The sequence below is a fragment of the Amyelois transitella genome, chromosome 5, assembly GCF_032362555.1.
Source record: "Amyelois transitella isolate CPQ chromosome 5, ilAmyTran1.1, whole genome shotgun sequence".
Taxonomy (NCBI): domain Eukaryota; kingdom Metazoa; phylum Arthropoda; class Insecta; order Lepidoptera; family Pyralidae; genus Amyelois; species Amyelois transitella.
The window spans coordinates 9946177-9972082 of record NC_083508.1 but is presented as its reverse complement, the minus strand read 5'-3'; the positions used below and the strand labels follow the sequence as shown (position 1 = coordinate 9972082).

The 25906-nt window shown below is 34.8% G+C and overlaps 2 protein-coding genes across 4 annotated transcripts in view; both read right to left on the bottom strand.

Moving 5' to 3' along the window:
• LOC132901802 (uncharacterized) overlaps positions 1-25906 on the bottom strand; it is a 129037-nt gene that overhangs the window by 72647 nt on the left and 30484 nt on the right. The window lies entirely within an intron of this gene.
• LOC106134531 (annexin B9) lies at positions 5946-21057 on the bottom strand. Of its 3 annotated transcripts, XM_013334614.2 has the most exons (9): positions 20698-21057; positions 19847-20350; positions 16425-16601; positions 13900-14104; positions 12162-12241; positions 11127-11199; positions 9702-9875; positions 8373-8554; positions 5946-7813 (listed from the first exon to the last, which is right to left on the bottom strand). In XM_013334614.2, the coding sequence occupies exons 1-9, from the start codon at positions 20713-20715 to the stop codon at positions 7757-7759; spliced, it is 1470 nt and encodes a 489-aa protein (XP_013190068.1). In that variant the 5' UTR covers positions 20716-21057; the 3' UTR covers positions 5946-7756. The 3 variants fall into 3 exon arrangements, with proteins under 3 accessions (XP_013190068.1, XP_013190070.1, XP_013190069.1); XM_013334616.2 differs by lacking the exon at positions 19847-20350; XM_013334615.2 differs by lacking the exons at positions 19847-20350; positions 20698-21057 and adding an exon at positions 18213-18782.

Sequence of the window (25906 nt, the reverse complement as noted above, 5' to 3'; positions counted from 1 at the left end):
CAAGTATATAAGCCCTTAGTCGCCTTTTTCAACATCCATAGATATGGAGTGGTTCTATTTTATAGTGCATCAACATTTTTAATGTGTATACATATGCTTATTTTTTATTTTTTTATTACCTAACCTATTATGAAAAAAAAAAGCTAGGAACAATTTAGCAAGTTAAAAGCGAGGGTTAAAGGGCGCTGAAAAAAGGGTAAACCGCTGTAGGTGTTCAGTTATCCTGGCTCCTGGATGTAGCGTAAAATTGGACCGGCCTCATTAGACGCGAACCATTTGTTTCAGCCACTGAGGCCCTGCAATTGCCGTCTATTTAGGCTACTGTGCCGTGTGGTTTTCGGCACTTTCAAATTGAAGTATTATATATCTTTCCCATGGATGTTGTAAAAACGGATTAAAAAGGTTTCTAGACCGCCTACAAGAGGTATCCAATATTCAGTATAGACTTATATACTTTGGATACCTCTTGTAGGCGGTCTAGAATCCTGTCACTATTTGAATCTCAATTCCAATAAAGAATTGACATCATTGACAACCAAACGACCGCTGTACTAAATCACAACTCTAGCAATCAGCGTAATCCACAAACAATCATTTAGACTCGCAACCGCATTTAATCGAATGATTTGATCGAGTATTTGGTATACGATTAGTATGCGTGGCGTGTATGTGATCACTCGCTCGATTTCAACGATTTCGTTAACTATTGATGACGTCCACCCAATCCAATCTTGTTTGGCGGTATTATAGGGTAGAGTAGTGTCGTGTGGTTCCCGGCAACAATAGAAAAAAGAATAGGGCCACTCCGTCTCTTTCTCATGGATGTTGTAAAACGTGGCTTATAAACTTGGGATACTTCTAGGCGCTGGGCTAGCAACCTGTCACTATTTGAATATTGAATAGTTTCGATATGGAATAAAACGATTTAAGCACAGTTTTTTATATATCTTTATTTATATAAGAAATTCCTACCTATTCTATTACAGCCCAAAAATAAACTGGTAAATTTATATTGTTACCTATATTGAATATTTTTCATGCTTCTCTCATTCCATAAAAAAATATTGTCGTCAGCGGACAAACGCAGCTTGCCAGGAGTTATGCAGGAAATCAGAAATTTTTGTCTCTATGATTATCCTCCAGACATTTTAGAAAACTGTAGTAAATCAGAATTCTTAATTCTGAACGTTTATGTGTGTCTATTTGTTTCCTTAATCGTATCATGCATATTGGTTGATGAATAAGACGTAAGCTGTTGGCTCTGTCTAACCCGCAAGGGATATAGACCCACATAGACTAGACTATATGTATGTATGTGTGTGATGAATAAGACGTATTTAGGAAAGCACGTTTTTAATCAGGATTGAGAGTAATGATCCTCTCGATAGGTACCTACTCAACTCTTAGCGTAAATTAAATTCACCAATTGACTATTCAAACATGGCATAGCTTTCCTCACGAGCATTAGGCGTATGTGTACATGAAGAAATTAGATCGGCTCAGCCGTTTTATAATTATAAGTTAATCGGATCTTTTCAATTTTGTAATTTCTTTTATGCCACGCGGTAGCACTTTAATAGGATAGGACCACTCCATCTCTTCACCGTGGATTTCCCAAAAGGCGACTAAGGGAATGGCTAATAAACTTGGGAAATTGGCCTTTCAAGCTTTTCAAGACTTTTGGCTCTGTCTATCCCGAAAGAGATAAAGACGATTATATGTATGTATGTATGTGATTTCATTATTTAGTTTAACAAGCACTAGCTTCTACAAGGAAAGTGATTATATATGATTATTTTCTCTAAACTGATTTTTTAGAATATTTTGAAAAAATTCATCGGCAAATCCTTAAACCGTGCGAATGGGGACCGTAGAGTATAAATAAAAAAGTAAGAACAATTCCCAAGTAGGCTAAATGGCAGTGGCAGGCCTTCCGTAAAACCTTGTCAATTATTTTCATCGTCATAGTGCTTAGAGATTAATGAGTGAGTGGCCTTCATTTAAACTTTATCTAAACAGATTAAAACTGATGAAACAGATTCTGACGAAATCTATATATTTATATTATTAAAAAAAAAAACAAAAACTGAAAACATAATTGGAAATGATTTAAATTCGCGAATACATATTGACGTGTTAAAATTGGCTCGTTGATATGCATGAAACGATTTTCTTCATGACAGTTTTATCATCACCGCCCATTGATTTAAATTGTACGAATATATGTATGTCACCAGAGGTACACTAAACTTTAGTATATTAATTTTTTGTTTAAACTTTACAAACATACGTATAATCACGTTTATATGCCTTGCGAGGTAAACAGAGCCAACTGTCCCGAAAAGATTAATAGGCCACGTTCACCTGTTTGGCTTAATGATAGAATTGAAATTCATATAAAGTGTTCCTAAAAATTCCTAAAATGTATGTGTTAATAAAAATCCCAAGTTTATAAGTATATCCCTTAGTCGCCTTTTACGATCTTCATTGAAAATAAATAGAGTGGTCCTATTCTCTTTTCTATTGGTACCAGGAACCAAACGACACCAATTTGTTTATTTTCTTTTGCACAGAACCGCTTGTGATGCGCTCTCAGTCTATATTTGAAATTTGCTATATATTATGGCTTTCTTAAGACTAAGTGATGTAAGGGTGCATTATGTGAGGATTTCCGAAAATTTTCATGGTAAAGGATTTTTTTGTTTTACACTGGTAGAGTTGCGAGCGTAGACATACTGTTTACAATTTTCAATACAGAATTTATACTATACCTACACATTTATTTTAGACAGATATCAGATTTCACTGCATTTTGTTTGTTCAACCAACGCCTCTTCTCATTCATCATATTCATGAACAGCTTTGGTGAGAGCTTTTATTATATTTTCATTATAATTTTAGCGATCTATCACACTTGAATTATCCACCTGAATTTCTTAAGATACGTTATCTTTTGACTGCATCATGATTGAAATTGTTCCGAGGTGAACAGTACATGGTACATAGTCTACATATACTTAAGTACCTCTTAATATTCTACAGATAAGTGCCGCGTGGTTTCCAGCACTTTAGAAGAGGTCTACTCCATATCTTTCCCAAGGATATAGTAAAAGACGTCTAAGACCTTGAGATTTTTTTTTTAGATGATGGCTAGCAACCTGTCGCTATTTGAACTCAGTTCTATCAATATAGCCCTACAGTTGAACGTGGCCTTTTAGTATCTGATTCTTGATCCAAATAACAAAAAAGAACTCACGACTCAGAACGAATACAAACGATGAGGTGACAGTGCGACGGTGCCGGCCGCGAGATATCTCGCTGGATGGCCTTATATGGTCAAACATTATGGACACACAACTTTTTTTTTTTTTTTATAAATAACGATATTTTTTGTTCATGATTTATCTACTATGATATTAATTAGGAAACGTGATTTTCTAGTCACCCTGTATAATATCATGGATAGATATATGTTGCAAAGTGAGGGCGCGGTTGATGTATACAACACTTTATTATACCTATGAATAAATAATTAAAGTTGTCACCGATATACCCAGATTCCATTTTCTAACGGAAACGGTAAACATTTTCGATAGATCTTTGTTTAAAAATACATTCTAAAATAATTAATAGTCGTGAAAAGAAAAAACCAAATAACGGATGACATAATATCGAATTGCATTTGCTATTAACCATACATTATTTTAGAACTTTATTTTTCAACGAAAATACATATCAAGAATGTATAAGTACCTTACAATTAGTGAATACCTAAAAATGGTGTAATGTTATTTAAAATACTCAAAAGTGTCGTGTGCAGGGATCGCGGCAAATTGAAAGATATCGTCTCTGCCTACCACTCCAGGAAAGAGGCATGATTTTAAGTATTTCGTGTCGCCTGACAATGGAAACACAGTCTCCGCGCGCAGACGTTTCTCAGTGAATTGTTTCAACCGCGGTATGAAATTAATGAAAACGTCAGCTCATTTCCCCACGAATGTGTTGACACGACGCAAACCTTGATTTACGAACAGAATTTCATAGTAATTTCTGTTTTGGTACTTGTTCATTATTATACGACAGTGTATTTGTAAGTAGGTATCTAAGGAAATTGTTAGGTAATATTACATCACAAAGTATTTATGATTTCAAGATATTTAACGATCAATGTCAAACTTAGTCTTTCTTTGGAATACTCATTGCAACTGGAATATTGTGTTTATTTTTAACTGACATTATTTTTTAACAGATTGACCATGTATTTAAAATCGTTACTTGATGAGATTGACAAAATAAGCTCAAGAAATTATTTCATTTTATTGCAAATAACATTAATCACTCTTACTAAGCGAGCTCTTACAGAGCGTCGATTAATGACAGTATTACTGATTAGAAAAAAAAATGTTGAAATGAGTAGGTAACACTGTTGCGTATCGAGATTTTATCCCATTGAGAAGCAGTGTCACTAAATGTGACATGTGTAATCGGTAGGCAAACTTTGTTGTTCGACAAATACTTGCTTGTCGACGACAATGGCTACGCGACCCGAACATGTGTGCAAGCCTTTTAGCCAACCTACATAATTGAACGGGGAGTGAGTGCACATCGCAGTCTCCCAAATTCAGGGGCACTCAGGTCCCATTCTGTAGCAAAGAATCGTATAAAAGCTTGTGAAACAGTAGATTATTTTTTTTTTTTTTTTTTTTTATTTTTTTTTTTTTTTTTATTTTTTTTTTGTGCCGTGTGATTCCCGGCACCAATACAAAAAAGAATAGGACCACTCCATCTCTTTCCCATGGATGTCGTAAAAGGCGACTAAGGGATAGGCTTACAAACTTAAGATTCTTTTTTAGGCGACAGGCTAGCAACCTGTCACTAATTGAATCTCAATTCTATCATTAAGCCAAATAGCTGAACGTGGCCTTTCAGTCTTTTCAAGACTGTTGGCTCTGTCTACCCCGTAAGGGATATAGACGTGATGATATGTATGTATGTATGTATGTAGATTATTTTTTTGCAATGGAAAAAATCTGTTGTTTTAGTAGGTAGTTATATTCTTTTGCAAGTGGTCGTTACCGCCATCCCGATTTTGGAAGTACATACATACATACATAACATCACGCCTCTTTCCCGGAGGGGTAGGCAGAGACTACCTCTATCCACTTGCCACGATCTCTGCATACTTCCTTCGCTTCATCCACATTCATAACTCTCTTCATGCAAGCTCGGCGCATTCTTCAATATTTCTTCGCTCCTTATAGTTGCAGCGTGATGTTATATAGCCTAAAGCCTTCCTCGATAAATGGTCTATTCAACACAAAAAATAATTTTTCAATTCGAACCAGTAGTTCCTGAGATTTCTAACAAACTCTTCAGCTTTATAACATTAGTACAGATTCTCCATCCCCCCTAATGTAATGTACTATAATATCGTCCATGTCCCGTGCGAAGCCGTGCCGGGTAGTGCTTTTTGCTGATTGGATACTCGCTTTTAACTAGGTATTTGCTAGTTTTGTATTTTCATACATAGGTACATATAATCACCTCTATATGCCATGCGGGGTAGACAGAGCCAACAGTTTTGAAAAGAATGGTAGGGCAAGTTCAGCTGTTTGACTCAATAATAAAGATTCAAATAGTGACAGGTTGCTAGCCGATCGCCTAAAAGAAGAATCCCTATGTACGAGTAGTTCATAAGCCTATCCCTTAGCCGCCTTTTACGACATCCATGGGTTAAAGATGGAGTGGTCCTATTAATTTTTCTATTGATGCCGGGAACTATACAGAACGATAGTATAATAATTTCGTAGTGTAATAGAGAAAACGATTGTCAGGTGGAAAATAAAGGGGAAATTTGTGTGAGTCTGGTTTGATATAATTAAACTACGTATTCATAATCATATTGTTTATTCATACATTAAGACTATGTAGAAACAACATTGAAGTGTATAAAAATATCTTTATTTAACAGCATCAGTTAACATTCTTGGTTACAAGCATTACAACTATGTTGTACTTGAAATAAGAACTTTTAGGCACATTTTCAGAATTTTTAAATTTACAATTTAATATATTAAAACAGATCATAATCAATATCAAATACTGAAACAAAATAAATTAAATCTCTTTTCCACAACGGATTTTACAATAACAAATATACTTATATGAGGTATATTAAATGATATCTTGGAAATGAAAATAAACGCAACAAGAGATCGACTTGGTTGCATAACACTACAACATTATCCCGTACTTATATATTTTTTATTCATAAGAATAGCAATTAGGTAAAAAACGAGTGAAATCAATGATATATGGGTGTGGTCAAGAAAATGATACTAATAGTAGCGTACAGTATTGACTATATACCTGAGCAGAAGTTACATTTTTGTACGCTTTAAGCTTATCAGAGCGCTCATTTCATTTGAACCCGCAGACTAAACTGTCCGCTATTATGAGCGAGATAGCAATAGACATTTTGTTTTCGATTTTAAGTGTAATGTAATTGTAATAAGGTCGTTATTTTATTGAGTTTTCATTCGGTTGATTGCGCTATTCTGCGCCGTCGAAAATTGCCGATGCGACTTATAGAAGTGGCGGTCCAGTACGCAAGACTGATTGATAGAGATTCTCGTTTAGAAAGTGTCAAGTGTGACCTTATTCTTGAAAATTAATTCATTTATGCACAAAAGGATAAAAAAATACCTTTAAGAGCTTATTAAGAAAAAATAAGATTGTGCTTCTATTTAGTTCAGAGTAAATTGCATTGTAAATGCATATTCAAGTTTTTTTTTTGGAATATTTAAAGTAGGTACTTATATTGGAGTCATTGTCTTTTTCAAAGAAGAGTATTGAAAATTATGTATTGAGCACTCAAAACTAATACAGGTATTTCAACACAGCATCTCAATTGTGATAAATTTTACGTTTGCCGTATACCTTAGTAAAGACAAAATATTGTGTAAATATAACTATTTGAGGTTCATTTAGAGAATATCTTTAGTTGTACAAATTATATTTTAATTGACTTAACACATAGTGATCCTTCTTAATTATAACAGCTCAAAAATTGCAAGAAAAAAAATATATGTGTTTGAGAAATTGATAAAATTAACTTAATAGGCACTTTTCACTTTTTAAGGCACATTATAAAAGCAAATTAAAATTATTGTAAAATAGTCTTAAATATTTTTTAACTTATTTATTAATCATGCTTAAACTGCTTAAGGACAGGTTTATATTTTATGATTCAGAAAATCGTGGATGAAAACTATTAAGATTAAAATGCAAAACTAAGCAATATCTTATACTTATTGAAAAATGAAACATATTTTGGCATTATCCGTGATATCGTCAGATTTTAGACTCTTAATGAGTCAATGATTAAATATTATATGTAGTTTATTTATTTTTATAACAACCATTACAGAAAAAATATTTTTTGATTACTATTGATGGAATAAGCTTAACAATAAACTATTCAAGTGAGGAAAATCAAATATTTGCAAATACGAGAACATGTGCGGACTTTAATTTGAAATTTTCAGATAACGGCAGAGATTCTTTAAAAAAGGAGTCTTATTTACTACATTTGTATAATAAAGAAGTTTCAGAACTTCAACCATTCAGATTATCCGTACCATATTTTTGTAAAGATACATAGACATTCGAGCAAATATAAAAAACTTAACATATAAGTTATGTGCTTGAATCAATGGGGACACCGACCATAGACATTATAATTAGATACTTGGCATTAGTACAGACCCAAAAGTCCGAGCAAACATTTTTTGTAGTGTCCGGAGCAATCGCCCTGAAACAAAAAAGAATATACATAAGAATAAAAAGAAAATACCTTGCATACATCACACCTCTTTCCTACTAATTTTGCTTCATAAGAAAAAAAAATCAACTTCCATCCAAATACTTATAAAAGTTTCTCAATACGACCGATTTTTTTTTTGTTGTTAAAACAGAAATTTTCCACACAATAACAAATCTTGTCTTTAGCGCATGAACTCTTGCAGATCATATTTCGGAAGACCAAAATTCGTCACCGAGGCATTGTCAGAGGCATCTTACAGAGCTATCAGTATACAGGTGGTAGGACACGGTGGGTCATCGTTTGAGGCTCTCCTCAGGAGTCACTACTCCACAAAGGTTAGCCATATCCGCGCTAAGGCCCCACCTGCCCTGTCGCTGTTCGTTTCGCTGTTTCGCTTTTTATTATGAGGTAAAAAGGGACAGCGCTAATTTTTGACGCGATAAAAACAGCGGCGCACGTTTGTCTTTGTATGATGTTCATGTACAATCTAAGTCAATGTACGTACAGTACAAGTAGTCACCTTAAACAAGAAGACTATGATATTTACCTCTATCCAGCTGGCGAGAGACTCCCCGTACTTGCTCTGGAACATGTCCGAGATGTCTCCGAGGTCAATCTCGCAGCGGGTCACCATAATGCGGATGAGCTGCCGGTCGTTGGTGCCCAAGCCCTTCATGGACTTGTGGAGACGCTCGGCGAAGAACAAAGGCTTGTTGCGCACCACTTTCACTGGAAAAGAGAAGAAATAAAATATATATTTCTGTTGCTACAGCCAGTATTTGCGGCAGGGGTTAGCTTTGTGACCTTGGATTGGTCGAAACCACTTCGGGTTTTAGAACTTTGGGGGATTAAGTTGTTGTGATTAATTAATGTAGAGACTACATATTTCCATACTCCAAGTGAAAAGATGTACCCTTCCGAGAAAGGGGCAAGGTTTTTTTTTAAATAAGTAAATCTTTACTTATTTACTACAGGTATTAAATTCGCACGTAACGTACGTAATACTAGAGCATTGTTTCAAATTTGACGCACGAGTTTGAGGTACGAGTATGTCAGATCGAATAACTGTAAATAATCTGTAGATATATATGGAATCGTGTGCCGCACGACAGTACATTGAACTCGACCGTATAATAGAACAATAAAACACATAAGGAGTCAGTAATAAGGTTAAGGCCAAGTGCATGACATTGATTTATTATTAACAGATCGGATGGACTTTTTAGCGAGAATCCGAACGTAAGATTGCATTGTACGTTTCGGTAATTTTAAAGTGCTCTCTAATTGTGATTATGTAATGTTTGTGGACAAAGTACTTTTGACCAAACAATGGTCGCTAATGTCGCCAAAGTAATAATAGCATTTTCATAAAACTACTGACAATGTGAGATAATTACGTGATTATTTTATATGCAGTAGGTAGTTAGTCATGACTTTAATGTACTTTACAGGATTGGGTTTTTGCAATTAGATATACGTGGAACGAATTTGCACGAAGTTCGAATGTCTTGCGCTTCGTCATTCCTTTTTGCCCACACTGGTGACGTCAGATTTTAATTTAACATGTATAAGAACCTACATGTGATTATAGAATATGTTGGTGACTATCAAACTCCAAATTTCGGCTTACTGTGGATCGTTGAATTGTTGGCGTTTTTCAACCACAGCTAAGCAAGAGTTAAAGTTATAAATAAAAACTCTAACTGTAGCTAATGTTATTTAGAGTAAGTACGTAGCTGGTAATTTTGAGATAAAAAACCATCCTGTCTGATATTGCTCGAAGTAATTTTTTGTATTTAATATTTTTTTTTCTAATTTCCATATATCTCTTGCCCGTAATTTTTTTGTTAGTATAAGTCATTACTGGGCCACTTACCAATAGCCCTAAGGGCCTTCTCCAGATCACCAGAGAACTCCGCTTTGATCGCGTCATCGATGTCGTGCCCCGTGAGGAACTGGTACTCCTGGAAAATGGCCGCCAGCTGCGGGAACGAACGGGAACACAGCACCGCGTTGAACACCGACTCGTCTGTTCCTAGGCGGAGTTCACCTGGAAAAATATAGCAATATATTTAAGAGATAAATAAATATAGTGTCACATCTCCAAACGGTTATTTGATTTCTAATTTTTTAAACGCGTCTACCGTCTTAATCTCTCTCCGCCATCTGCCGTTCCATCTGTCCTACTCACTCATACACGTCTCTTTCACTCTTAGGCGTCATCCGGTTAATAATGCGTTCGTAATACATACATATTAACAATGTATAAGATACACCCGCGTTCCGCAACACAAATTAGTACCTATCATTATTAAAGTTATTTTGCATAGATTTTCGGGGAAACAATAGTATTTGAAAAGTGTTTTTGGACGTGAAGAGCAGACAAACACACTTTCCAGTTTATAATATTTCTTAGTGTTAGGTCGTGATTATAGAAAGTGACATATAAGATTTTTTTGTATACCCTACCCTGGAAGGGATTACATCTTGATATATGTCATATATATGCTGGCTGATCTATGCAACAATTGTAACTGTATCAAATTTATCTAAGGTCCTCCCGAAAGTCAAACGGCTGACTTTATCATTTTAGGTACCTACTGTACACATTGGCATCACGTGAGAACGTTCTGTTTATTTCATTTAATACCTTTCTTTTGTGCGCTTGACCTCAATCTGCGTGGTGGTATGCAAGATGAGGCCTAAGGAAGTACACGTAAGCTCAAATAGAGCCTATTCACACATTACCTATATAAATCATTCATCATCTATATAAATTCTATGACTACATTGTGACGTCGGCCTACGTTAGCGTGGCCGTGGCGCTGTGACCATGTGACCTTGTAACTGCGTTGATTCACTAATCAGATAAAAACGCCATTAGTCACCCAGCCTTGTCATATAGCTTCCGTTTGGGTAGCTGTGTTACTGATATACTGTTACCCATATACGTACTAATATTGTTAACATAAAAAAATTATATTTTTATATGTTCGCCATAGTAATAAAAAGACTTTTATTAAAGAAGTGAAGATTTTTATTTTGTTTCTTTTTCTCTAACGAATACGCTTTAAAAAACTAATGGGCCGATTTTGATGATCAGCACACAGACTGACAAAACCTTCAGGAATAATAACCTATAATTATTCTTGTGTTCTCTTTGTCAAAGTATCATCTTTCTTAGTAGTTTTTTTTTAAGACTGAGTCTATAAAAGTTCAGTAATTAAGGCATTAAAGATTAAATGGAAAAATTAGTTTAGTTTTTAAAATATAAAATATTAGTTTAATCATAAATACGCACCAGCTTGCAGCAAGCTCCTAGCGTCTTGCCTGGCCTTTTCTTGGTCCACGTGGAATTCTTCAGATCTGTTACCCTGAAAACACATTTCAAAATGAATATAATAAATAATAGAATTAACTTCACAATTTTACTAAGGTAATGGAGTCGAGGACAACTACAGATAATGTAACACAGTGACCTGCTTTGGTGTGAAGAAAATTACTATTACTCTGAAGTATATTCTTTTTATCGGTTGTGTAAGATTTAAAGACACAAAGGGAACAAATTAAATATACCTATATATATAGGTAATTAGTTAAGATACATTTTATTTTCACCAAGTCGTCAGTACGCAAATCTTTCGTAACAACTTAATTTGATTTCTCCTTATTTGCAAGTGTACAATGGGGTTATCGACATTTTCCTTCAATACACAATTCACTTCTCATATCTAAATGGAAAAACCAATACACTTCTTACCAATATTGAGCTATATTGAGCCTTATTTAATACGTGATAAGAACTATAATGATTTGTCATAGATTATTGACGATATGTAGTCTCGGTGCGTTATGAAACAGTCTTTGATTTATTTATTACGTTCAAGTTTACTCACTTGTTGATGAACAACAAAAGAGTTTATTTCAACTAAACACTCATTTTTGTGTAAACACAATACTAACGTCCCAAGTTATTACAAGTGATCGGAAAATTTTAAAATATTTTTTTTTCTTACAGTAGTTGCCAATATACCTACATACAAACATATAATCACGTCTATCCCTTGCGGCCTAGACAGAGTCAACAGTCTTTAAAAAAATTGGAAGGCCACGTTTAGCTGCATGGCTTAAAAATGTATACGAAACATCTGAGTTTTTTATTTTATACATCAAAAATAAAAATGTGCAAACATTCATTCAAATATGGTACAAAGAAATATGTACCTATTTGAATATTTTGCAATACATATAAAACTAAGTACGGACATTGAATTTAATTTGAGGAGGAAGGAAACACCATTTAATTAAGTGTATGTGGGGAAAAACTGTGACTTACCATAGACAATGACGTCATAAGCCTCTTGAAGTTGCCCGAAGTATCACCGCGGAGGTCGTCCTCCAAAAGAGTTCCATACACTGGGAACAAAGAGTTTAGTATTATGTTAACGTATTATTTATTATTTTATCAATGCGTCGACTCTCGTCTAGTCACGAAGAATATTAGTTCAATTCATGAATATCTTCAAAGTTTAAATGTTTTAAAATATTTATTAGATTATTTTATTTATTGTTTAAAAGATATGTACCTATATAAAATAATTTATACTTTAGTTTTGTTCTATAACCACAATGGCATGGCATACGGAGATAACTTATATCTGTGAAAATTACGTCTGATTGCATTTTGCGGTGGCCTTTATTTTATTTTTGTACCTATATCTGAAATAACATAATGTGTTGCTATATATTTGTGCTAATTATAAAATTTTAATTTTTTATTTTTAAAGACGCAAATTCTTATTTTTTACTACAGTAGGTAGGTATTATCAGAAGAATGTTTAATGAAATGCTAACAGGAACTCATTAGCAACAAGCTTTGTAAAAACGATTAAGGTAAAGGCGTTTAAGAAACTTCTTTTAGACGATGGGCTAGCAACCTGTCGCTATCTAATTCCATAATTTTGCCATACAAATGAAAGTGGTCTTTCAGTCTTACCTGTTTAGGTAAGTAGGTATATAGTACAACCGCACAAAAAAATGTATAAATTCTAACAAAAGTACCTAGCGTCCAGTTTCAGTGCTAAGACTTAGTCGGAAACAATTCATTAGCTTAGATCTTGTTACCAAGGATTATTCTTAGAAGCGACGATTTCGCAGCAATTCTTGTTTATCGTTTAACATTTGATATGATGATTGTGAATATTTCCTTTACCTCTAACGATGTGAATCCTACTTAAATACATGCTAATTTATTTTAGTATTTTTTTAATGGAACATATCGTTTTGAACCCAATGGTATAGCTATTGTCGATTAAAAACAACACCAGTATCATACATATTAAAACGTCTTTATCTCTTGCGGGGTAGACGGAGCCAACAGTCTTGAAAAGATTGAAAGGCCACGTTCAGCTGTAGGTATGGCTCGTGATGGAATTGAGATTCAAATAGTGACAGACATGTTGCCGGCCCATCGCCTTCAACAGAAATCCCAATTTTATAAGTCTTTCCCTTTGTCACCTTTAAAAACATCCATGGGAAAAATGTAGAGTGGTGCTATTCAAAACTGCCGGAAACAACGCGGCAGTTCTTCATACTTCTTTTGCTTCATCCACATTCATCAATCTTCGGTTCACACAAGCTTCGGCTAACCTGAACCGAAGCTTGATTGTACATTTGTACAATCTGTGAAGTTACTATAGGCGAACTTAATGCTAAATAGCATTATCTAGCAGTCAGCCATTGGGTTAAGCGGATAACTATTGCATTAGTGATAAATGTATAATATACATACTTACTATACTATAAGTACTATCTATACACCTAGAGTTGTTCATCAAGGGCCTTCAATTTAGTTTTATTGTATCTTCGAGAGGACGACCGCGGCTCTGCTCGCGCAAAATGGAAAATCACCATAATTTCTATTCCCACGGGAATTTCGAGAAATTCTCTCTTAGTGCAACCTTTGACCATATAAAGAATCCACTACAAATTTCAATATCTCTAGACCCAGCGGTTTGATATGTCAGTCAGTCATACAATTTCTATAGCAGATAATTAAATAATATAATACTCACTGGCCGTATAAGCCTGCTTGATGACCTGAATCTCGTGGTTGGACATGGTACACATGACTTCAATGAGGACGTCTTCATCTGTCCCTATTCCCGCGGTGGCGTCATGCAGCTCCTTGGCGTAGAACTGCGGTAATGGAGTCATGAGAGCCACGATCAAGTCTTCGAACTTCCCGCTCGTTTCGCTCTTCAGATCGGAGATCAGATCCTATCGGTGATAAGAGGAATTGGTTAAAAAAGACTTAGAATTATTGACACTTCAGAATAGGATCCGCAGATATAGAATTATGACGTGGACCACTTCATACCATGGATGTCGTAAAAGGCAACTAAGAAAGTAGGCACATAGGTACATGTAGTGCAGCTTCTACAGTAATCTAATATGAATTAGATTCCCCCCTGTAAAGGTTCCGGAGTAGCTTCGTGTGAAAAACTCCCTAATTGACTATTTTTCCTATGCGTTTATTGGCGGCAGAATTAGATTTTGATGAATAAATTTCTTCCGGATTACTGAGTAGGATACGGTATGGATTATACGAAATGTGACTAATGAGTAATAACACTGTTTAAAACAAACAATTACCAATGCAATCGGGAATACGCTATGAAGAGATTATTTTTTGGATTGACGCCAAACGATTACATTGAACTCTATGAAAATGAAAGTTCGGAGAAAATGGCATCATCGTACGATTCTGACTCGATCGTGATTGCTTGCCGTATGGTTTCCAGCACTTAAGAATAGAACTCCATATCTTCCCCATGGAATTAGTAAAAGACGACTGCGGGAAAGGCTTATAAGCCTGGGATTCCTCTTGTAGGTGATGGGCTGGCAATCTGTCACTATTCTAATCTCAACTCCATCATGAACCCATATAGCTGGAAGAGGCCTTTCAAATCTCTTCGAGACTATTGGCTCTGTCTAACATGCCAGGAATATAGACATGACCATATGTATGTATGTATGTGATTGGTCAGCACCACAAACAACACGATGAAAGTTTCATCTAAGTTTGCAATTTGAAAGGATTTTCCTAAATTCCCGCGGAAATGGAAATCACTGGATAATTTTGTGTAACGCGAGCGGAGTCACGGGTGTAATCTTCTTGTAGTTACATAAGGAGATACGAGGATATAACTACATAATTCCATACCAGCCAAAGGTTATCAGTCTATCTCGCTAGACCTATTTTGATTAAAATTTAAGGATATTTTAGTATTAATTTAAGGACTATTATGAATATAAGCAATAAATATTTAGAGGTCAAACATAGGTTGCTTATTTATGGGAATATCCACGGGAGCATTGCCTCGACAAAAAGCTAGTTTACATGTTACAGTTCAATAAATTAATGTTTTAATGTCATACCTTAGAGAATCGAGAACTAGGTCATTGGCGATGTAATTAATTAATAGTTACACGGTAAAAATTTAAACTGCTACGTTTTCCTTGTCCTAAGACTTCTGAATTTAAATTCCATTATGAAGCCTAGCTATATTAGGCCTTCGTGTCTTGTATTGTGGCTATTGGCTCTGTCTACCGCGCCAGGGATAAAAATCATTGTCTTCTCTATTTAACCTCAATAACCATTTCACTTGTTTCCAGTTATTCGAGAGAGCATATATCATGTGATAAGGGCCTCCATGTAACAGGATAATGACTGATAAGAAATGTGGATACGCATATTATGTGCCAACAAGCTAACAACAGTTCAACAAACAATGAGTCAACTAGGTAGGTACCATTATTAACATATTAAGTAAAGTATTATAATGAGGACCAATATGAATACAGTTTTACCTATACATACGTATAGTCACGTCTATATCCCTTGCGAGGTTGACAGAGCCAAGTCTTGAAAAGACTGAAAGTTCATATACCACCTATAAGGGTTTTCCAAATCCTAGTGAAGACATAAAACAATTTAATACTATTTTGATACCTCTTACATACATACATAAATCACGCATCTTTCCCGGAGTGGTAGGCAGAGACCACATCTTACTTGTCACGATCCCTGCATAATTATTTCGCTTCATCCACATTCATAACTCTCTTTATGCAGGCTCGATACATGATACCTCTTACATTTTAAGTAATATAATACGTTTGCATACGCGTCTATTTGTATTCGTGTTACAGGCAGTTTTATATCGTGACATCCTACTCATTAAGTAAAGTCGTTTCACTCTGTTTTTACTTAAGTCATGAACTTCTATCAGGCTAGCTTAACCTGTGTGCGTAAATATAATACACGGGGCTGCAGTCCCGTGGGAATTTCAAGATAAAAAATACAGTTTTCCCCTGTTATATTCCGGCTTCGAGTGCACAAAATTTCATGAAAATACATTAAGCCCGCCTTGTGTACATTTTAATTAAGTAATGTAATAGAGTTTTAAATTAATAAATAAAATCAGCTTAGCAGATAGTGCGTTTAAGAGTAACAAACACACATTACAAAACAAATTTTTGCATTTTATATATAATATTAGTAGGCATTATTTTATTCATTAAAATTCAATCTTACCTTTCCATACAAAGTTTTGAATTCAAACGCGATACGCAGTCTCTGCTCATTGCTCCGCCTCGTCAGGACTTGAATGATGGCCTTCTCATCAGTTCCGAAGCCCTTCATAGCCTTGCGGAGCACCGCCGCATCAGCTCGAGGGTCGAAGGGATTCACCGGCACGACGGTTGGCTTGGACTGAAAATAGGTTGTTTGTTTAGTAAAAATGCACAGTACGACATAGACCAACGCAAGAGCTGCGCACTCCTTCCATGATTCGACTCGTATAGCCGGAAGGTTGGTAGTTATAGTGGTGGTGGGATAGTACGACATAGGTGTACCCTTACCGCTCCACCAAAAAGAATGCAAGCATAATAAATGCTGGGTGGTCCCGAAGAATAGACCTTCATGTCTTACGTTGGGCCTTGGGACCTACTAGCTGGGTTAACAGAGATTAACGTACATACATACAATCACGTCTATATCCCTTGCGGGGTAAACAGAGACAAAAGTCTTGAAAAGACTGATAGGCCACGTTCAGCTGTTTAGCTCAATGATAGAATTGACTTCAAATAGTAAAAGGTTGCTTGCTCATCGCCAAAAAGAGATATCTAAACCATTCAGGCCTACTTGAGTTCCTTAAAATATTATCTCTCGATTTGAATACATAAAAATTTGTCATGAAAGTAAAAGAGGACGACGGCCAAAGCCATTGAAGAGATTCCACTGCAATTTGGCATTGAGTTAGTCACAATGACGAATGCATTGGATAGAATCATCATCATCATTGTCATTTCGGCCGTAGGACGTCCACTGCTGAACATAGCCCTCTAGGCCTCCCCCAATGACTTCCACCTTCATCCGTTGGAGGCGACCTGCTTCCAACGTTTCCCCGCGGAATTCACCAGATCATCGGACCATCTCGCGGGGATTCAATACAAGCATTTCAGTGTTATCTAAATAAGACACATCTAAGACCGGGGTTTATCACTGTGCTAACACCATGAAGGGGACAAGTGAAGCTATTTTAGAACTTTATGTAGGTAGGTACATTGACATTGGACAATTATATTTCAGTCTCATTTTGAAATTTCAAGGGTCGTGATTTTACGAATCTGTATTTCGATAGGTACTGATATGTCAACTTGACATACATAAAGCAACAACAATTTTACATTCAATCACAAATAGATTGTACCGTTGTATACCATAGTTTCATATATATGACTCTACTTACTATCCTTCGCTTTGTATAGGTAGATAATTACGTAGAGATTAGAAGTAATATTTTTATTTTGGTGTAAAATAATGATTGAAGACTATTTGTTCATCGGCGTTGGCGGTCGAATCGGTAAGGTGCCCAGTTATGCGCAGAAAGGCACAGGTTCGAATCCCACCTCGGCCATGTACCAATGATTATTTTCAAAGTTATGTACATTAGTTTGAATACTAACCGATGCTCTTACGGCGAGGGAAAACATCGTGAGGAAACCCGTACATTCAGGCAACTGGATCTCTAACCATGATCGATTCAATACGAGTTAGATTTACCTGCGAAGGTTGCGAAGGTCAGACGGGAGTCGCTTCTTGTAAAAACCTGACTCACCCAATCTTAGATTCAAGTTCAAAGGCATTCCCCGGGCTCCTTTCCAGAGAGATAAGGATGAAACCGGGGCTAAAGCCAGGAGGAAGAAGAGTTTATTAGTAAATGTAAATACTTGCACGTAAACTCTTTACTTTCGTATATTAGTCCAAAGATCGGAGTTAATTCTCATAAAGCCATCGGAATCACTACAATGAAATAAATACCGTATAACGAAACGACTTGAGTCCTCGCCGTAGACCAATTGAAGGCCTGTAAGCGCTGCGCATTCTCGAGTTAGAAGTTACTGAGGACATATTGATTACTAGATTCCGTCCGCACAAAAGCGATATCGATGTTCTAAAATTACACGCACATCACTATAGAACACCATAACACGATTTTTTGTTAAGTTGCGATAAAGGAGATAAATGGGGTTTCTTGACGATCCACATCCATTGTAAAGGGGACCAATGCCAAGACTGAATTACTGCGACTTGTACACAGAAGATGTGAGCATAACAATGTAATTGCGGCAAAATGTTCCTTGAATAGACTCATGTAGGTACCGGTACGTATGTTGGCAAGTGAACCGTCTTATTTGCTCTTTATGATGGCTTTTTAAGACTCATCTGATGAATTAGGTTTTACTTATATGCCAACTGGTCTTTAATGACAAATAAATTCGCTGTAAATTCGTTTCTCAATTCAATTTTAAATTTTGCTTAATCATTAACTACCTTAACTTTAAACCCAAAACAGATAAAAAGAGGGTGATATTATAAAATTAAAATCAGTTATTAAATCTTATTTTCTTGTCACAATATCTAATGGCAATTTTATCATGTCAAACTAGTTAACTATCCCCACGTAAGTCCTGTGTAGGTATAAGTAGTTATGTAACTAGATTCATTTGCCAAGTGTTAATTTAATAAATTACATATAAATAATATACTAACAACTGTTCTACATAAAAAACTAACATACTGTGCCGACCCCACGTAGAAAGTGGGAAAAGGTAACGACAAGGAGAAGAAGAATACACAATATACTTACCTAGTGAGAATTTAAATTTGTCATAATGTGACATTTTTTAAAGATAAGGTACCAAAACTGTTTTATACATTGCCGTTACCAATGAGAATGCATCCAGGAGATGTGTATTTTGTTAAATAAGTTGATCCAAATTCAATAATAAATAATTAATGATTTTTTAGAATCTCCTAAGGTACAGTCAACAGTATCAATAGATGCTGATATTGTTGACTGTACCTAAGGAAACATTTTACTGTAGGTACTGTAAATATTGATTGGATCATCTCTTTACACTCTCTTAAACAGTCAATAAAGTGTTATAATGATAATTACAAATATTAACACATCAAACATACCCTTACCCATAAATTCTACCATAAAGCCAAACAACTGAATGTGGCCTATCAGAAAAATAAACAATATGGCATATATAACCTTGGTAAAAGAGGGGAAGGAATAGGAAAATGTGATGTGATATGTAAGTAATTTTGGAAAAGTAGAATAGCACATACACTGACCGAGACACCAAGTGAGACAGTTATTTTACATGTTATACGAGATTAAATCCTATAATCAGCTTTGGTTGTATGTTGTTGCAATTTTAAAACAAAAACTTCAATTAATGAGAATTTAAGCTTTTATATCAAAAAAGTACCTATATAATGATAAATGACTGCCAAAATTAAGCAAAGGTAGTATTAAAATATCCCATGAAATATTACTTAAATGCTTCTATAAATAAATAAAAACTCATCCCAGTACATTAAAATTATTTGTGTGACAACCTCAGCTGATTAGTTGGAGAAGCATAAAGTGATTCACATACCTTTATTTCTGGTGGTTGGGAACCAAGGGATGCACTTCCGGGATATGGACTTGATTGTCCATAGTTTGTTGATGGAGTGCCGTGCTGAGGATACCCAGATTGAGAGGGATTCGAGTAACCTTGGCTGTGAGGGTAAGACTGGCTTGGGTAGGCAGATGCAGCAGGGGCTGTCTGGGGATATGCAGATCCCGAATGGGGGTAGCCAGATTGAGCAGATTGGGGATATCCTTGACTTTGTTGGGAGTAAGATTGACCAGGATATGTGGACCCAACCATTGATATTCCTGAAGGCTGTTGAGGATACCCAGAAGTAGGCTGGGGGTAACCCGACCCGGGATATGGCGTGCCAGATGATGGCTGGGGGTAACCCTGTTGTGGGGCTTGTGGGTATCCCATCCCATAAGACATCCCTTGCTGTGGGAATCCTGGCATAGGCATTGGATTCCCAAAGGATTGGGGAGCTGCGTTGGAAAATCCGATATTGTGGAGATATCCTGGTTGGCCCTTGAAAGGAAACGAAACAGGAATCAGTAACACTATGCAATGGAGAACAAATATTTTAGTTGTTTTTTGTTGAATTTCAATGATTGCTATTCTGCAACTAAGTTGACATGTTTCAGTTTTAAGTAGTAATTATTTGAAACATTTCCTAGGTACTTGTTATTGGTGCATCATATCTCGGGATACTGGACTACTTTTAATGGGGAATACTTCATAAGAAAAACATTGTTTTTTTATTATTATAAAATAACTATAAAGTATGTTAACTTAACAAAACTATTGCGATTCATGCATATTCACACCATACAATATAACTTAATAAAAAGTGAATTAAACCATCCAAAACTTACTTGCTGATAGGGATTCATTGTAGATATACCTAGGTTCTGCTTTCACAAAAGAAAACCTTTAGTTTCTTAATACCAAGTTCACAGACTATCTTCAGTGTAAAATACGCAATGATCAAAGATCTTTTCTCTAAGAAAATACGAGATAGGTAGTTACGACATAGATTCCTTCCTCCACTTTCACAAAACTGTGACAATAAACAGGTAGGTCACAGTGAAAATGAATTTATTGAAAACTAAAGTATGTTAACTAAACTAAGTCACTGTACAAAATGAAAAGTACTTTGCAAACGGAGTGGACTCAAATTTGTAGCACAAAATTTAGTGCAATAATCCGCTTTTTGTACGATGACAAATTAGTAGGTTAGGTACCTCAAATTACCAATTAGGGATGGCGATCTGATCGATTAATCGAAGAATCGATTTTTTTTATCCCTAAAATTGATTTTTTGAATCGATATGCAGTAATGAAACGATTCAGGGATTCGATGCTTTAACCTTGATCATTATTTATTTCATTAGATTTTTTATGAAGCTGCTGTGTGGTTTCCGGCACCAATACAAAAAGAATAGGACCACTCCATCTCTTTCCCATGGATGTCGTAAAAGGCTACTAAGGGATAGGCTTACCAACTATCCCTTAGGATTCTTTTTAGGCGATGGGCTAGCAACCTGTCACTATTTGAATTTCAATTCTATCATTAAGTCAAATACCTAGCTGAACGTGGCTATTCAGTCTTTTCAAGACTGTTGGCTCTGTCTACCCCGCAAGGGATATAGACGTGACCATATGTATTAATGCGTGTTTATTTATGAAGCATTGGAAGCTTTAACTTTATCATGTTATAAATAAATACATGAAAAAAAAATATTATTTCATACTTGATCAAATACTGATAATATGGAAATAAAATGATTGTTATTAGTGAATTCCCTGAACAAAATGACTGATTTTACTGTTGAGGGACCAATTGTTATTTTTTTTTTCTTTTTAATAAAATGTATTTATTTTTACGGGAATCGATACATCCGACAACGATTCGGAGTGACTTAAAAATCGATCTTTTCGGAAAGAATCGCCATCCCTATGAAAGATTAATGACGTATGTATAGCTAGCTCGCGCTCTGTCAATGTCTTGCTTGCACGCTTAGAGTTAAGTGTTACCGCCCTTACAAAGATATTCCACAAAGTTTATTTTGTTCTATTTTTCCTCAAAAAGAAGCGGTCAGCATTTTCATTCCTGATTCATATAATCAATAAGTACAAAAAAGTAAATCTAATTAAAAACCTCCTCGCATTAAAGTGGAGTGATATCTAATAATAATAAGTTTAAAAATGTATGGAAATATGAGACAAAGACACGATTTTGTTAATCAATGTGTATGTGATCCTATCCACTGAAGTCCAGAGTCATATTGCTTTTAAAATCTCCATAACATCAACTTGCAGGAAAAATGTTTTGATTGTATGTTTGTAACTTTCGAATTGTTGGTCTGTATTTGATGAAATTTGTAAATATGTTAAGGATCTATCAATATTTTTTTTAATTTTATGGAGCATTAAAATCAGTTAAGTAGTTCATGAGGTATTTACAATTTTGTAAGAAAAAAAGGTGTTTGCGAGGAACAACTTAAACAAGTAACTAACAAGTTTATAAGCCTATCTCTTAGTTGCCTTTTACGACATCCATGGGAAAGAGATGAAGTGGTCCTTTTTTTTTAGGGTTCCGTACGTCTGAATACAAAAACGGAACCCTTATAGGATCATTTTTGGGGGGGAAGGGGAAAATAAAAAAAAAATCTGAAAACTGCATCTTGTGGCATATCAAATGAAAAGTCTTGTTGAGAAGATCTTAAATGTATTTTTTTGTAATTTTAAAATAAATAGTTTCCAAGTTATTCAAGAAAATAGACGAAAATTGACCATTCCTCCCCCCCACTTATCACCGAAACTACTGAACCTAAAATTTTGAAAAAAATACAGAAATTAGTTTTCTCTTTATAGATTATAGGAAAACCTATAAGAAGTCCATGATATTAAAATAACATGGTAAATCACTCAATATTGTGCGTAGGTACCAACTTACATTTGCAGATGGAATGTGTGGGAGAACATATTTTTTAACTCCAATGTTAAGTTTTGTTGAATCGGTTTGTAGATGAATATTTAATGAAAAAAATAAGCCCACAATGAGCATTCTACGACCAATATTTTAGGAAATATTAATTTTTCAATTTGATTCCGCCCGCGGTTAACAAATAAACGCTTAGTAAGGCGCGGGCCCTTACTACGGCATTGTGAGACATGACCTTCACGTTGCTCTACTTGAGACAGGTTTAAAAAAACATGATAGGTAACATCGTGCGGAACCCTCTTCACGTGAGTTCAACTCGCACTTGTCCCCTTTTTTAAAATTGGTATTGTAACAAAGGAGATGGCCCAATTGAAGTATGGACGACTGCCCTGGAATGTATACACATAACAACTATTCTTATATAATCTTGAATCACTGTATATTCATATTTTGTATGAAAAAAGTTTCAGGAACTTGTCAAATGTATACAATCTTAAAAATAAACTTCCTCATTTACTGGCTCAATTAATCAACAAACTTCTTATAAAATGCTTTTGCTATAAGTTTTTATTCAGGAGTTTTTACTGTCGCATACTTAACTAGTCTGGTGCGAACATGAATCAACGTACCATTTCAGTTTGTATTTATTTGTGGTATATAAGTGGTACTAGTTGTTGCCCCGATTAAAGAAATATATATTTATTTGTAATATATGTGAGAATTCTATCAACACAAACAACAGCATGTATTCAAATACGCTCTGAACTGAACATATAGTAGATTTTTTTCTAAATATTTATGCAGAACTAAATGTATAACTAGTTGCAAAAGATATGATACAGAAAATGAAAACAAAAAAAAATATGATTTACCTACTACTAATATTTTCAGGAGAAAAAAGTACTCAAATAAAAAACATTGTTTCAAAGTGCGATTCATTTATTTGTAAAAGCTGGTCTAGAGAATGAGTCACCGTGGATTTATGACAGGCGATGCGATAAGCAATCCATCACTATTTCGAATTCTTGATTTAACTATACGCCCCACCAACTTAATAAATGTGACCTTTGTGTTTTATGGCAACAGGTCTGTCTATCCCCCAAACACGTGAGACTATGATGTATGCTAATCCTAAAAATCTTACTTGTCTTTATCTCTTAGGCTATACAGAATCTAAGGCCATATTTAGCAAGACCATGAAGCGTATAGTTAATTCAAATTCAAATTCAAATTCAAACTTTTATTTGCATAATATGAGTACAACAAGGTCTTAAATATAATGTATAACAGATCTTCATATTTACCCTTTCGGATGTTGCAAACATTTTTTATGTATTAGTAGACATACAAACTTATACATAGAGGTACCTACTTAGTATCACATTATAATTTTAAATCTAATTAGAATTGTTTAAACCTAGTATTGCACAATTTATATTTATCTGTTAATAGGTGCTTATTTATTATTATTGTAAATATTTATAATGTTCTAATGTTTTCAAGTTTACAATGTAAAACTATTATAATCCTACTACTTATTTAAATTAAGGTACTCATCTATAGAATAAAAATTGCTTTGAAGAAGCATAGACTTAATTTTTTTATTAAAGTGAGTTAATTTATTTTCATTTTTTATAGAATTTGGTAGTTTATTATAAATTTTTATTCCCATATGAAATGGGCTTTGGTGGAGCATTTTTATTCTTGCAGGTTGAATGCATAAGTTATTTTTATTTCTGGTGTGATATGTATGTGTATCTTTTATTTGAGTAAATAAATGCTTATTTTTGTGTACAAATTGACATATATCCTGAATGTAAATTGAAGGTAGTGTTAGTAATTCAAATTTTTTATAATATGGTTTGCAGCTTTCAGTATTTTTTATTTCTGCTAATATTCTAACACATTTTTTCTGTAATATAAATACTTCATGAGCGCTACTACTATTACCCCATAGCATTACCCCATACTTTAGCCAGGAGTAAGCATACGCATAGTAAGCCGATAGTGCAGTTTCAAGATTTGTGCAATGTTTTATTTGATATAGTGCATATATAAATTTACTTAATTTTGCTTTGAATTAATTTTGCGTTAAAAACAGGAAATCAAAATAGTAATGGATTGCTAGCAGCATCGTCTATCATGATACACCCATTTGATTAAGGTTTAAGGGGCTCCCCTATGTGAAACTAGTGCCACCGCCGACTAATCATCATTACTCAAAACAAAATAAATAAACAATTATAAATAAGTATCAGATAAAAAGCACAACGAAACAACGAACGGAAGAACGAACGAGTGACGTCTGAGCGATGTTCAATTCAAATGTTACTTCGCGTCGGTCTGACCAGTGTTGCCAGAAAATCATCATCAAATCGATTTTTAATAAATATATATTTTTATCGATTTAAGTAACACAATCAATTCCAAATGTACAGCAAACAAATCATTTTTAAAGTAAAATATATAGATTGTTATTAAATATACCTAAACATATTGAAGCGGTCCCAAAATAACGCTTCCTACTAAGCGTATATACTGTACATGTTCATAAATATCGATTAAATCGAAATCAGTAATCGTACGGGAAGTTAATAAAAACCTTTTGAATGGCAACACTTAACTCGTTGTTGTAAAGGAAGCCATGAAAGGAAGTGAAATAAGATTAAGAATCTTTTATTATAGAAAATCATTTTGACAAGTTCTAGGAAAAAAATTAATACGTGATAATTAATAAATTAATATTTCAGTATTATAGGAAAATAACATTTATGTATACGTTTCTAGGGCAGTTTTGGGCCATCTCCTTTCATTCTACGATTACTCCCTAAATGTTAAGAGAAAATACTTACGTTGGAAACCCAGTAATAGTGGTTTTGACATTGTCATTATTGTCATTGTCAATGTCAACTTCTACTAAGGAAAGTCAAAATGTCATCGACAATTGTATTGTGTATACATACATACATAAAATCACGCCGTCTTCCCGGAGGGGTAGGCAGAGACTACATCTTTCCACTTGCCACGATCTTTGCATATTTCCTTCGCTTCATCCACATTCATAATTCTCTTCATGCAAGCTTGGCGGTTTTGGGTACTCTTGACCTGACCCTTTGCCAGGACGTCCTTAATTTGAT

Bases quoted from the DNA above. Each gene is read 5' to 3' on its own strand.
- LOC106134531 (XM_013334614.2), bottom strand. The intron at 12,242-13,899 runs GTGAGTATTATA...CTTTGTTCCCAG, and splicing joins CAAGCAGGCTTATACGGCCA to TGTATGGAACTCTTTTGGAG. The intron at 9,876-11,126 runs GTGCGTATTTAT...ATATTTTTCCAG, and splicing joins TAGGAGCTTGCTGCAAGCTG to GTGAACTCCGCCTAGGAACA.